The 14,351-nt window shown below is 51.8% G+C and overlaps 1 protein-coding gene across 1 annotated transcript in view; it reads right to left on the bottom strand.

Annotated features, from left to right (window-relative positions):
- The window catches only part of CFAP70 (cilia and flagella associated protein 70), a 31,138-nt gene that overhangs the window by 5,391 nt on the left and 11,396 nt on the right, over positions 1 to 14,351 (bottom strand). The window contains exons 10-22 of the mRNA XM_054080556.1: positions 14,037 to 14,171; positions 12,047 to 12,208; positions 11,149 to 11,229; positions 10,587 to 10,678; positions 8,855 to 8,915; positions 6,716 to 6,907; positions 5,467 to 5,598; positions 4,023 to 4,151; positions 3,127 to 3,260; positions 2,941 to 3,056; positions 2,590 to 2,781; positions 1,215 to 1,322; positions 320 to 408 (exon numbers count right to left, since the gene is read on the bottom strand). Coding sequence (XP_053936531.1) covers positions 320 to 408; positions 1,215 to 1,322; positions 2,590 to 2,781; positions 2,941 to 3,056; positions 3,127 to 3,260; positions 4,023 to 4,151; positions 5,467 to 5,598; positions 6,716 to 6,907; positions 8,855 to 8,915; positions 10,587 to 10,678; positions 11,149 to 11,229; positions 12,047 to 12,208; positions 14,037 to 14,171 — 1,623 coding nt within the window. The remainder of the gene's footprint in view (positions 1 to 319; positions 409 to 1,214; positions 1,323 to 2,589; positions 2,782 to 2,940; positions 3,057 to 3,126; positions 3,261 to 4,022; positions 4,152 to 5,466; positions 5,599 to 6,715; positions 6,908 to 8,854; positions 8,916 to 10,586; positions 10,679 to 11,148; positions 11,230 to 12,046; positions 12,209 to 14,036; positions 14,172 to 14,351) is intronic.

Here is a 14,351-nt window from a genome sequence, read left to right as displayed (position 1 = left end):
AGAGAAGAGCACATCTGCACCATTTCTGACTTGGCTGTCACCTCTTTAGCAAGCAGGACTGAGCTGAGGCACCATGAGAACCTCACCTACCCGAGATGACTGTGTCCCCAGCCAATATTTCGGTCTGAACACTCTTCCTGGCCACAGGTTTCTGGCCAGTGGTTTTACTCCCTGTTGTGCTCAGCATCTGGAGTAACCACAGCTTGTTCTCTGAGCCCAAGAAGAAAGCTTGCTGGATCTTGCCACCAGCTCTTTGGTAATAACCCAGCGAAGGAGGCCAAACCTCCCTTCCCGCTCCTCCACTTCACGTTTTGCTGACCTGGATGGCATTGACTTTCATCAGGAATTCCACTGCCTTCATGAAGATTGTGCAGGGGGGCTGCGTAAGTCCAGAACCAGGGGATGGTGCTGCAAGAAAACATGTCTCCATCAGTCCCAAAGTGGGCTTTTTATTTCTGAAGCAAGAAGCAGGAGCTGAGAGCTTGGTGGTACAGAGGAACCCCAGCAACATGGTGTGAAGCCCAGGAGGTGGCAGGGGAGGCTGGAGCAGAGATTAACTCAGCTCAGGAGGTGTCCCTGCCCATGGCAGGAAGGCTTGGAACTGGATGATCTTTAAGGTCCCTTCCAACCCAAACCACTCTATGATTCTGTGATTTCTTTATGAAGGTCTTCAGTCTTGCAAGAGGTGGGAAATAAACAATGCTCTTGACCCACTAATTTCCAGTCCAAACTCAGAAGGAGAAAAGGTATGACTTTATGGTCATAGCTTATCAGAGGTAACTACACTGAGGCCCCTGCTGCCCCAAACCAAACCCAGCGGGGCCTGAAGCACCCAGCACTGCCATCTCTTTGCCACCCGTTGGAGAGTGGAGCTACAGAAAAGGCAGATGACACAATACACGACCAGAGGAGACCCATAGCGACAGTTTAAGAGCTGGCATCTCAGGTGGAAGACGTCTGAGCAACCAATGAAGGCTGCTGGGTGCAGTGGGAGGGAGCTGCATTGACCTGCTGGCTGGCCATCCTGAGATGTGCTGCTCTGAAAATTGGGATGGACCTGCTTTACTTGGACATTCTCTGGCTAGGGAGAGAGAACAAGCCTTTATGTCTTGCCTTGGCATCAGGATGGCCACGACTCAGTGGTCCCAGTGACTCCCCTCCCCATAGAACACCTGAGGGCATCTCCCAGCACTGGGCTCTCCTTATCTGCTCACCTTTCCGGGCTGCCTCTGGTGCAGGAGCCTCTTCCTGGGGTGCCACACAAACCTGGGAAGGCTTAACCGTCTCCGGCACTTTGTCTGCAGAGCCATCTGGAACGCTCTCTGGAATGAAATCCCCAACAACCATTAGATACAAAGAGTTCACCATAAACTGCCCAGTCCGGAGCATCATTCTACAGAAATGAGGAAAAGTGAAAATATAAAAGATGAGGCAAAACTTCAGAACTGGGTAGAAATTTCTTTGCAGGAGGCAACAACTGCGTCTGGGTCCAAGATCACCACATGAAGACAGAAACAGGTATAAATGAGGGAATACCCCTACTCATGTAATCAGAAGGGGCAAAGAAAGGCCTGCCCATCTGAAGCACTTTTCATGAAGTGGGAATAATGTTAAAAATAAAGCTGGCCAGCTTTTCCTGCAGCCTGGCCAAAGATTTGGGACTTGGGACAAAAAGTCCCAGGAATGAAAGGGACTCCAGGAGAGCTGGGAAGGGGCTCTGGATCAGGGAGCGCAGGGATAGGACGAGGTGGGGCAGTTTTAAGCTGCAAGAGCGGAGATTGAGATGAGATCTTGGGAAGAAATGTTTTGCTGCGAGCGTGGGAAGGCCCTGGCCCAGGTTGCCCAGAGCAGTGGTGGCTGCCCCATCCCTGGAGGGGTTCCAGGTCAGGTTGGATGGGGCTTAGAGCCCCCTGATCCAGTGGGAGGTGTCCCTGCCCATGGCAGGGGGTGGAACTGGATGGGCTTTGAGGTCACTTCCAATCCAACCCACTCCATGACTCTATGCAAGCCTTGGCTCAGAGCAAGGCTGGACTCAGCAAGACTCCAGAGGAAGCCTTCAGTTCAGGATCACTGCCAAGCAGCTGGTTTGCCCTTTGAATTGGTGAGGTGGTGCTTTCCAAGCTGCGTTGGGAAGTCACAGCAAGAGCTTTGTGAAGCTAAACCTGGATGAACCTCACGTGTGACTGTTGCAGGCGTAGCTCTGCCCTCCCAAAGCCTCAAAAAGCACTCTTGCTTCCTCCAGCCACCCTGGCCACTGCCCACACATTGCTGTGTCAGCAGCACTGGACTGGGGCAGAAAAATGAATGCAAAGACAGGTCCCTCTGCTCGGCTGCGAGTAAGACAAGGCATTGGCTGCACTGCTTTTGGAAAGCTTCGCCATTTGAAGCAGCACGCTTGCTGTTGTTGGCTGTCATTGGCGTAGTTTGTGGTCAGTCTATTCTAGGTGACATCTTCTTTCTCCTTTGTATTTTTCCTCTTAGAAACACTTACAGATGTCTCCTCTCCTCACAGTGTTCACCACCTCCCACACTGCTGCCAGCCCCCTCCGTGCTGGTGCCAGGGCTCCTCCTGGGTTTGTTAGGGGTTACCTGGCAAGTGCTTTTCTGGGCCTGGGCTGGAAGACCTCACACACACTGCAGAAATGGGCTTTCGCCCTCTTTCTGCCTCTGCAGCCTCAGGGATGCTCCTCTCCTCGGTGAGCTGTGCTTGCAGTAGCTTCTTAGCCTCCCGGAAGGCCATCTCTGCCTGAACATTATTATTCTGCAGCTCATAGAACAAACCTGTGGGAGACAGAAAGAGCAGCGTGAGCAGACACGAGACCCTTAGCAGGATCCTTCCCTTAGCCCCCAGATTAGAGCAGGGAGAAGAGGAGCAGGGGCAGAAGCAATGCTCAGCTCTACAGGAACACCTTGAGCGCAATGGCTGGCTTGTCTTTGTACCTATAATTGTCCAGGCTACAATGTTGAACGGCTCCAAGCAGCAGGCATCCTCCAAGAAAATCTCTGCCTCTTCATAGCGCTGCAGCACCGCTGCCACAATCCCGCAGAGCAGCAGGCTGGGGATGGGGCGGAGAGGTTACAGCCTTGCCAGACACCTCTCACCCTCCCACCAGGACCATGCAGCACCTTTGGATGTGATGGTGGTCCAGAGAAAGGGCCTGCCGGAAGCACTCCTGGGCTTTGGTTGTTTCTTCGAGAAGGAGGCAGAACGCCCCATAGTCCAGCCAGCTCTGGATGTTGCGCTGGTCCTGAGCTACCCTCTAGACAAGAGAGATCATCGCTGAGGTGAGGACTGCTGCGGTCACGCTCAGCACACACAGCAGACTGGGGAGACAACGCCGGAATGACCATAACTTTCCTCTGGCCACCCCAGCCCAGTTTAGCAACAATCATAGAATCACTAGGTTGGAAAAGAGCTTTGAGATAACCAAGCCCAACCATACCTGTTCACTACTAAATCATATCCCTAAGTTCTTCATCTACCCGTCTTCTAAATCCCTCCATGGGGGAGGACTCCACCACCTCCCTGGGCAGCCTCTGCCAGTGCCTGAGAACCCTTTTGGTGAAGAAATTTTTCCTAATGTCCAATCTGAACCTCGATCAATCCCTTGTCTATCGCATGCTAGGGTTTCCCTTAACTGGGATCACGCTGGGCTTCCACTGAACTTCCTTCACCTAACATACGTCCTCCAGCTTCAGCTGACCTCCTCCTAGCCTCCTGTTACAGGGCCCAGTGTCCCCAGTGCTGACCATGCATACTTTTGGACTAGCTCATCCCATTTTCCCCGAGGTTGAAGCCCTTAGGGACCTGGCCAGGCTCTGTCTCACATCCTCCAGAGAGCAGCATCTCCCTAGAAAATCCCTCATACATTCTGCCTATCTTTCATCACCTTCACCTCCTTTCTTCCTACCCAACAGCCAGGGAGGGCTGAGCTGTCAGCAACACGGCCCCCACGCCGCCGCGTTGGTGTGCTGGCTGCCAGCCCAGACCCTCGGAAGATGAAGAACAGGGGCTGCTTTACTTGCTGGTGGTAGAGAGATGCCAGCTTGTAGTCCTTGTCAGCTTCAGCTTCACGAGCAAAGAGCAAGAGCTGCTCCTTGGTTGTAAGGGACAGAGAAGCAGGAGGAGCAGCAGCTTCCTCAGAGAGTATCTGGTAAGGAGGGAGACAGAGTATTAGTCTTGGAGAGGGTCCGAATGGTTCGTGTGATCAAAGAAGAGCAGCAGCGCCCAGTCCAGCACTGTGTCAACTGCAGCCTGGTGTGGCTGGGTGTCCTGGGTCCTGTTTGTGGTGGGACACATTCCTTTCATTCCCAGGTACCTCTGTCACAAAGGTACAGGGCAATATCCATAATTTGCAGGTGTGACAAGTGAAACCATCCCCTAGATCAAGACCATGTCCAACTTCCTCTGTGGTGTCACTTCTTGCTGACACCAGCACATGTGGGAAGGTCTGTGCTCTGCCCAGGTGAGCAGCAAACGGCACAGACACAGACACCTCTGTTACTTCTGGCATCTCACACATATTCCACCTCAACATATTTTTTTCTAGAATCATAGAATCACTGGATTGGAAAAGACCTTTAAGATCATTGAGTCCAACTATCCCTGTCCACCACTGAACCAGATCCCTGAGCACCTCGTCTGCCTGTCTGTTAAACCCCTCCAGGGATGGGGACTCCACTACTGCCCTGGGCAGCCTCTGCCAGCATCTGAGAACCCTTTCCATGGAGGAATTGCTCCTGATATCCAACCTGAAACACCCCTGGTGCATCTTGAGGCCATTTCCTCTCATCCCATCACTTGTTACTTGGGAGCAGAGCCCAGCACCCACCTCGCTCCAACCTCCTTTCCAGGAGCTGCAGAGAGCGATGAGGTCTCCCCTCAGCCTCCTCTTCTCCAGGCTAAACACCCCCAGGGCCCTCAGCCCCTCCCACAACCCCTGTTCTCCAGACTCTTCCCCAGCTCCATTCCCTTCTCCAGATGCACTCCAGCCCCTCAAGGTCTTTCTTGGAGTGAGGGGCCCAAAACTGACCCAGGATTCGAGGTGCAGCCTCCCCAGCGCCGAGTGCAGGGGACGATCCCTGCCCTGCTCCTGCTGCCACCCCATGGCTGATCCCAGCCAGGATGCTGGTGGCCTTCTCGCCCACCTGGGCCACTGCTGGCTCATCTTCAGCCACTGTCACCCAGCACCTCCAGGTCTTTCTCTACCAGGCAGCTTTCCAGCTGCTCTTCCCCAGGCCTGGAGCTGCACAGGGTTGGTGTGACCCAAGTGCAGGAAGCTGTGGGATACAGATGCACCAGATCCTGCAAGCATGGCTTGAGGCCACGTGTGATAACGGCAGCACATGAAAGCATGAACCTGCTTCTGTCTTGAAGGCAAAAGTCCCCCTGCCTTCACCAGATACACTGTCAAGCCAGGGATCCACAGTGAAGCCATGTCCCAGGTCAGTCAGGTTTCTTCCTACCTTGTTGAGGGCAACGTGCATCTGGTCCACGAGGTACACGTAGAGCTCACTGAGAAAGGCCTGGAACTGCTCTTGGGACTCAAACGCTGTGGTCTTCAGGTATTTCTCCCTCACAATCTTCACCACAGCATACTGTGGAGAGATGTGGCTGTTGAACAAGGCAGGACCCCTGCTGCCTCCCACCAGCTCCCATAATCACACAGAGCCAGAACACACTGATTATGTCTGAAGGTCCAACTTAGTTCTGAGTAAGAAATCCAGCACTGATCAAAAGTATAAAAGCAAGGAGGGGTGAATTCTTTTCCCTCCTCCCAGCCCTGGCTCTGCCTGACACACCGCTGCCCCTTGAAGGACAGCATGTGGGAAGGTTGGTCCCCTCGGAACAGAGAGGCAGTATCCAGGCAGAGCATAGCCAAGGTCAACCCGCTGAGAGAGGAGAACCCCCTCCTTCTGCCAGGGCAGACTGTGAGAGCACAAGAGCAATCAGCTCTGCCTTCCTCAGGCTGCGAGCACAGAGCATATCATGGAATGGTTTGGGTTGGAAAAGACCTCCAAGCCCATCCAGTTGCACACCCTGCCATGGGCAGGGACACCTCCCACTGGATCAGGGGCTCCAAGCCCCATCCAACCTGGCCTTGAACCCCTCCAGGGATGGGGCAGCCACCACTGCTCTGGGCAACCTGGGCCAGGGCCTCCCCACCCTCACAGGAAAACATTTCTTCCCAAGATCTCATTTCAATCTCCCCTCTTTCAGCTGAAAACCATTCCCCCTCATCCTGTCCCTGCACTCCCTGATCCAGAGCCCCTCTCCAGCTTTCCTGGAGCCCCTTTCAGTGCTGGAAGCTGCTCTAAAGTCTCCCCACAGACTTCTCTTCTCCAGGCTGAACAACTCCAACTCTCTCAGCCTGTCCTCGCACAGGTGGTTCTCCAGCCCTCACATCATTTTTGTGGCCTCCTCTGGACTCGCTCCAGCAGCTCCATGTCCTTCCTGTGCTGAAGGATGTGACCAGCTTTGGAGTCTCCCCCAGTTGACAGAAATGGTTCCCCTGGTGTGTGACCAAAGCAGCTTCGTGCCTGCACCATTAGAGGGAAAACCTGTTCCCCACCCATACTCACTGCCCTGGGCACAAGGGAGGAGTTCTGGGAGAACACATCATCTTGAGTTACCACCACAGAGCAGCAGCTCCTCACTGAGAAACTGCCAGGCCAAAACAAGCAGGGAAGGGAAAAGCACAGAGGGACTTTTTACCTTCAACTCTTCCTTAAATGCAAAATATTTCCCAGAGTTATTGAGCTCAAAGTTGAGCTGACGCTTCTGTTCCTCCAGGGTTTGGTGGTCGACAGCTCCCTGGTCAGGGAGGCGCTTCCCAAAGAGCTCATGGTATTCATCCAGGATGGCAGTGGCAATGCTCGTGACATGCTTGTGATAATCTTCCACGGCCTAGGAAAAAAATACATAATCAACCTCACAAGTCACTTTATAGAATTATAGAATAGTTTGGGTTGGAAGGGACCTTAAAGATCATCCAGTTTCACTCCCTGCCATGGGCAGGGACACCTCCCACTGGATCAGGCTGCCCAAGGCCCATCAACCTGGCCTTGAACACCTCCAGTGATGGGGCAGCCACAGCTTCCCTGGGCAACCTGGGCCAGGGCCTCACACTCTCATTGTGAAGAAATTCCTCCTTATGTCCTGTCTAAATCTGCCCCTCTCCAGTTTATCCCCGTTCCCCCTCATCCTGTCACCACAGGCCTTTGTGAACAGCCCCTCTCCAGCTTTCTTGTAGCCCCTTCAGGTACTGGAAGGTCACTATAAGATCTCCTCGAAGCCTTCTCTTCTCCAGGCTGAACAACCCCAACTCTCTCAGCCTGTCCTCATTGGAGGTGCTCCAGCCCTCCGATCATCCTCGTAGCCTCCTCTGGACCTGTTCCAACAGCTCCATCTCCTTCTTATATTGAGGATTCCAGAACTGGACACAGTACTCCAGATGAGGTCTCACAAGAGAGGAACAGAGGGGCAGAATCCCCTCCCTTGCCCTGCTGGCCATGGTTCTTTTGACGCAGCCCAGGACACAGTTGGTTTCTGGGCTGCAGCGCACATTGCCAGCTCATGTTGAGCTTCTCATCACTCAGCACCCCAAGTCCTTCTCCACAGGGCTGCTCTCAACTCTCTTACTTTTGCCATCAACCCTGAGATGTATCTTAATTGCCAGTGCCCACACCTCCCATCAACTCCATCTTAATGAAGTCTCAATTACTCCCTTATCCAGCCTTCCCTGCCCACGCCTGAAGGCTGCGAAAACAGCTACATGTAAACACAAAGGAGCTCCTTCATAATTAGACATGGCTCCTGCTATATTTTTTAATCAGAATCCCGTATTTCAGTCATTGTTGTCTCTTTTACAGCAGTATAATTGGCTACAAGTAAAATATATTTCATTTGCTGTGAGCCTTTTAAACTCATGGGTCAGCAGAGCCTGTAATCTCCATAATCTCATTGGCAGAAGCTTCCAAGCGCCGTAATAATCAAGATTTATCACTCTGTGCACTCCAGACAGTCCAGCATAAATCATTTCTGCAGCAGTGCTGGGGTAAGTTATTGAAGAACTGCTTCTTCCCCCACTTTGCTTTGGCTTCACCATCAGCCAGAGGCCATCTGAGGACTTTCTCCTTCGATGGCTGCTCTGAACCCACAGAAGACAGAGCCCTCAGACCCATTTAAAAGGACACCACAAACTCAAAAGTGCTTAAAATTTGCAGGTGATCTGAGAGCAATCAGGACTGATTCATGTCTGTCTGAGTGTCATGAAGCACATAGGCTACTCTGAGTTGAGGAGCATAAGGTTCTGGTTCTTTCCTCAGCATCCCCTTTCCTTCCAAACACTCCTCCACCGCTGCCCTCCCTACAGCTCTCTCCTTCATATGAGCTACAAAAAAAATTGTTATAAACTGAAAAGGGGCAGATTTAGACTAGACGTAAGGAGGAATTTCTTCATGATGAGGCCCTGGGACATGTTGCCCAAGGAAACTGTGGCTGCCCCATCCCTGGAGGGGTTCAAGGCCAGGTTGGATGGGCCTTGGGCAGCCTGATCCAGTGGGAGGTGTCCCAGGGGGGTTGGAACTGGATGGTCTTTAAGGTCCTTTCGAACCCAAACTATTCCATGATTGTACGATTCTATGACTCTATGAGTGATGCAGCCCAGGAACACCTTCCCAAGCCATGCTACTGCAAAAATAACACACCTAGAAGTTTTCTTTTCTGGGTATTTTCCCTTCAAACCTCACATCCATGTTGTTGTGGTGCTCAGACTGAGCATGAAGATCCTCCTGCACGAGAGGGAGGATGAGGTGGCAGAGCACTAGCGAGGCCACAGCATCTTGTACGTACCTTCTTGGCTCCTGTGCTCCGGAGAGGCAGCCGAGGGCGTGGAGGAATCATCTCCTTGACTCTGTCAACAAGAAGACAGAAGAGCTGATCCAGACACGCTGTCAGCAACGTTGGCTTGTCTGGGGCACAGGCAGCTTGTAGCGCGAGGGCTCCAGCCTGTCATTGTAGCCCCGAGACACCTCACAGGGCCCCTGGTGGGGAGGGAAACTGAAGTCTTAGACCAAGAACGAACTGTAAAGACCAGGCACCTACTTGTAGCTCATCATAATGCCTTGAGAAAAGAAGCTGCTGCCTCGCTCCCTGCTGATGATTACACACCACGGGGATTAGATAAGATTTATTGAGCTGTTATTTTCCCTGAGTTTGACTGACCCATCACACAAAAACTATCACTGAAGCTCAACCCAGCGGGTAGGGTTACCATTTGTTATTGCTAGCGATCAAAAGCACTCTCCTACAGATGCAGAACTTCTTATCAAGCTGCTCTTCCTTTAATTCACAGCTGCTGGGGTTTGCCAGAACAGCTGTAAGAAAAGAACCAACCTGAGGAAAGCTCTGAAGAATTTGATCATAGTAGTCCCTGGGCCACCCAATCCATCAGTTCCCAACATCACGGCTGTGGCACCTCATCCTTTGGCCACGCTTTGACTCATAGATACCATAGAAACTCTCTTTGTACCAATGACCTTTCAAATATGGATCACAACACCTTTAGGATTGCCATAATTTTTACTAAGATTTTACTAAAATCCTTGGTGTCAAAGCAGCCTTCACTCATCAGGGTTTGTATCAAGAGTTTCTGCTTGCTGATACCAAAACAGCTTTAATCTAGAGGAGGCCAAGGAGATGATTTGAGGGCTGGAGCACCTCCTGCATGAGGACGGGCCAAGAGAGTTGGGGTAGTTCAGCTTGGAGAAGAGAAGGCTCCAAGGAGACCTTAGAGCAGCTTCCAGTCCTGAAAGGGGCTCCAGGAAAGCTGGGAAGGGACTTTTTCTAAGGATATGGAGTGATAGGATAAGGGGGAATGGCTTTAAATTGGAAGGGGAAAGAATTAGATTAGACATCAGGAAGAAATTCTTCACGATGAGGGTGGGGAGGCCCTGGCCCAGGTTGCCCAGAGCAGTGGTCGCTGCCCCGTCCCTGGAGGGGTTCAAGGCCAGGTTGGATGGGCCTTGGAGCCCCTGATCCAGTGGGAAGTGTCTCTGCCCATCGCAGGAGGGATGGAATTGGATGGGCTTTAAGGCCCTTTCCAACCCAAACCATTCTATGATTCTATGAAAAGGAATGTAAGAGCATAGAAATGTGCAGAAGATTGTGAAAAAGCTTCTGAAATGGAAAAAAAGAGAATGTTACCATGCAGTTACAGCAGTGCTACCCAGGGAAGCCCATGCTGGTCGCCAGTCCTGTCTGAGCAGCTCCACATCACACACACATGGGCATTAATGGGAAATACAGCCCAGATGGGAAGGCAGACGTGTTTGTGCTGCTCTGCTGTCACTCTTTTGGAGAGGACTGACAGGAAGACGCCAGCTCAGATGAAGGCAAGGGTTTTCCCCAAACACCAGATGCCACCTCTTAAGCTTTCTGGGCAAATCCTTGTTCAAGAAGGCATTGGCTCAGGCCCTCAGTTGGTCCTTGCAGAGCCTTCGAGGGGGTGGCTCACTGTACAGCTCTGTTTCTGTCCTGCAGAAATGAGTAGTCAGCCCCAGAATTACAGTACATCTTTACGCACCGTCTGGTGAGCTCCTCTTGCAAGCGCTTTGGTACCAAGGGCTTGTCCAGCTTTATCTCCATCACCAGGAACGTTCCTGCTTCAACATATTGCTGTGAAGACAAACATTGGTCTCTCAATGTCGTGCTTTCTAGAGCCATTACTGGCATGATAAAAGACTGAGCATAGAGCTACAGATCCTTTTCAAACTGCAGAGACACAGCTTGTTTCATAACCTGCCCTCAGAGTGATTTACAGCAGCAAAATTCAGCTCAAGAAACCAGTCTTGGAAAAAGAAGAAAGCGCAGATAATCAATCCGCTTGCAGAATGAATATGCATTCTAGACATTTTGATGAAGAAGCCAAAATAAGAAGGAACCCTTTGAAACATCTGATTATTTATAGAGACCCCAAGGCTGACTCCTCTCCAGCTGGATGCCACTGGAAGAACTCCAGGACAGCATCTACGTAAAAGAACCCTTGTCCAACACACTCTTGAGGAATGTAATCGTGTGAAAGGTGTGAGACAGCGCCATGGTGATAGTCTGGCAGTCTTTTCTTGGCTCTGAAGATACATAATTACCTGTCCCTCAAGGAGGAGATGTGTGACACTTTCAGCTTCTACAGTGGCATCTGCCAATGGGATTTTGGGTGCGTTGGACATCTATTGAAGAAAAAGAAAAGGCGTCTCGTTTCACATTCAATACAACCTCACAGCTTTGCAAATGCTGGCTGTGGCTTGTGCATTTGTTCAGGCAGTGTGTAATACAATTTCAAGATGATGAGCATCTTTCATCTGGCTGAGAGGCAACAGAGCATCAGTCCCTGGTTTCTGTAAGTCCCAACTACCTCTGTTGTGGAGATCACAGAATCATGGAATGGTTTGGGTAAAAAGGGACCTTAAAGACCATCCAGTTGCACTCCTTGCCATGGGCAGGGATACCTCCCACCAGATAAGAAGCTCTAAGCTCCATCCAGCCTGGCCTTGAACACCTCCAGGGATGGGGCAGCCACCACTGCTCTGGGCAACCTGGGCCAGGGCCTCCCCACCTTCATCGTGAAGAATTTCTTCCTAATGTCTAATCTAGATCTTCCCCCTTCCAATTTAAAGCCATACCCCCTTATCCTATCACTCCATGTCCTTAGAAAAAATCCCTTCCCAGCTTTCCTGATGTCCCTTTCAGCACTGGAAGCTGCTCTAAGCTCTCCCTGGAGCCTTCTCTTCTCCAGGCTGAACAACTCCAACTCTCTCAGCCTGTCCTCATGTGGGAGGTGCTCCAGCCCTCGGATCATCTCTGTGGCCTCCTCTGGAATTGCTCCAACAGTTCCACATCCTTCTTCTGTTGGGAATTCCAGAACTGGACACAGGATTCCATGTGGGGTCTCACAAGAGTGAAGTAGAGCGGGAGAATCACCTCCCTTGACCCGCTGGCCACACTTTCCACCCTGGAAATGGAGCCGGATGCCTCTCTAGACCTTACCCTTCTGATGGAATCCTTATCTTTGGTGATTTTCTCTTTCTCTTCCTTCTGAGCCCTGCTGGGAACAGCTCTGGAAAGGGGAGTACTGATTTCTGGGGTCCTCAGCCCTTCCTTACTCAGCTGCATCCTGAGATCCTGGAAAATACTGCGCTGACTTCTGGTCTGAAAAAAAAAGAGGGAATAGAGGGACAAACTAGGCTTCCTTGCCCCTTTGCCTTAACCTCTCACCTCACAAAATACATTGTCAGGGTCTTAAACGCATTAAAATGTGCAACCTCGCCCTCTCCTTTGAGGAGTTCAGCTGCTCGTGCTCAGGGCCAGCTGTGAAGCCTCAAGATAGACTCTGATAGGAGCTGCCCGAGAAAGCCTCAGTAGGGTCTCCTGGTCTTCTCTCAAGAGCTGCATTTTCCCTGAGGCACTGGCATTGATTCTTGCCTGAGCTACATGGTAGATTTGCTGGATCCCAGCTTCATGCTGTCCTGATCCTGACCCACTGGCCTGAATTCCTGGGTTGATCCAAAGCCCACCTCGAGGCTATGGACTTGCCTGGTGATGCGGACTGTTAGATCGATCTGGCTACCTTCAGCAGCTCTGCTCTGTAATTGGGTTTGGGTGCCTCCAACAGCCCTGTGGTGGCTCTCGGCTCCCGGCTCACCTTGTGGAGCAGCTTCCCTGCCACACAGCAGTGAATCACAAAAAACCAGCTCTTTCAGATTGTCTTTTGGACAGGTGGTTCCCTCCTAACAGTCATAGAATCTTGGAGTTGTTTGGTTGGGGATCATCAAGTCCAATCGTACCTGTCCATTACCATATGTCACTGTTGTATGGGCTAGGAAGAACTGGAGATGCTGGGGAGAGGCTGAAGCAGCTGGACTGAGACTATCTAGATCAAGGAGCAGCCCACAGCGTCCACAAGCCCCCAAAATAAGAACAACAGAAAGAGCATGCATCACTTGAGATGGATAAACGTGATGGGACAAGCAGTGCCTTGCAGTCAAGAGGCTCAGAGCAGCAAAGCAGAGGCCAGCGAACAGCTGGGTGCCTTGGCTATGGTAGCAGGGGCTGGACAAGAGCTGGAATTCCCCCAGTTCCTGTGTCTGGACACTACAGGGCCACGAGCAGAGAAACCAGGCTGGGCATCCGCTCTCCTGAAACAAGATCAGGTCTGTTCTGGGAGTGCTGTGGGAAAATGAAGATGTAACTGTCACTCTTATTAAGAGAGATGGGAGAAAGGCAAAGACAAATAAACCTCCGTGAGCTACAGCTGAAAGAGCTTTTTTTGGTTGTTGCCTGGGGTAACGCTATCCTTTTAGAGTCACTGTTTGCTCTTCCCAGCAATACAGTTCATGTTCCAGAGCTGGGAGAGAGGAGCATGCTGGCAGAGAAGGGAGTGGAGTGAGATTCAGAGCTTCTCTCAGCCCCCAAACGTGCTCATGCCCACCCTTTGCCTTTGAGGAGTCTGCACCTAAAAGCTCATCTCACTCTTTCTCCATCACCAAAGGGACAGTGAAGTTTCAGAGCCAGGCTCTGAGTACCACATTGCCTGCTCTCAAACACCACTGCTGCTCCCAAACACCACTCTGCTGCTCCCAAACACCACTCTGCTGCTCCCAAACACCACTCTGCCCATGCTGCTGCTCCTAAACACCATACTACTGCTCCCAAACACCACTTTGCTGCCCCCAAACCCCACTCTGCCCACCTTGCTGCTCCCAAACCCCACTCTGCCCACGCTGCTGCCCAAAACCCCACTCTGCCCACGCTGCTGCTCCCAAACCCCACTCTGCCCACGCTGCTGCCCAAAAACTCCACTCTGCCCACGATGCTGCTCTCAAACACCACGCTGCCCACGCTCCTGCTCCCAAACCTCACGCTGCCGATGCTCCTGCTCCCAAACCCCACGCTGCTGATGCTCCTGCTCCCAAACTCTGCTCTACACAAACAGAGCTGCAGAGCTGGAGCAGAACCTGGCTGGCTGGGCTGCTCTCACCTTCTCAAATACCTCACTATTTTGGTAGGCAAAGACACGAAAGGCGCCTCGGATCTGCTTCACACCAGGACACAGCAAAGGCAACATGTTGACATAGGCCACACCATGGAAGGAAATCCGTTTGTCCTCATCTCCCTGGAAACACAGAGCAAGGGACTAAGATACTGAACAGGCTGTTATTCTCTTTACAGACAAGGTCACCGATCCCATTAAGAAGGAGCCACAGAGCAAAGTGATGCTCCCGACGAGCCAGCGGCTCTCCGTCCCTGGCACACAGCCGAGACAACCTCGACCGAAACACTGGAGTCATTCGAT

This window comes from Cuculus canorus, chromosome 15 (assembly GCF_017976375.1).
Source record: "Cuculus canorus isolate bCucCan1 chromosome 15, bCucCan1.pri, whole genome shotgun sequence".
NCBI classification, from domain to species: Eukaryota; Metazoa; Chordata; class Aves; order Cuculiformes; family Cuculidae; genus Cuculus; species Cuculus canorus.
This window is presented reverse-complemented; position numbering and strand designations above follow the sequence as displayed.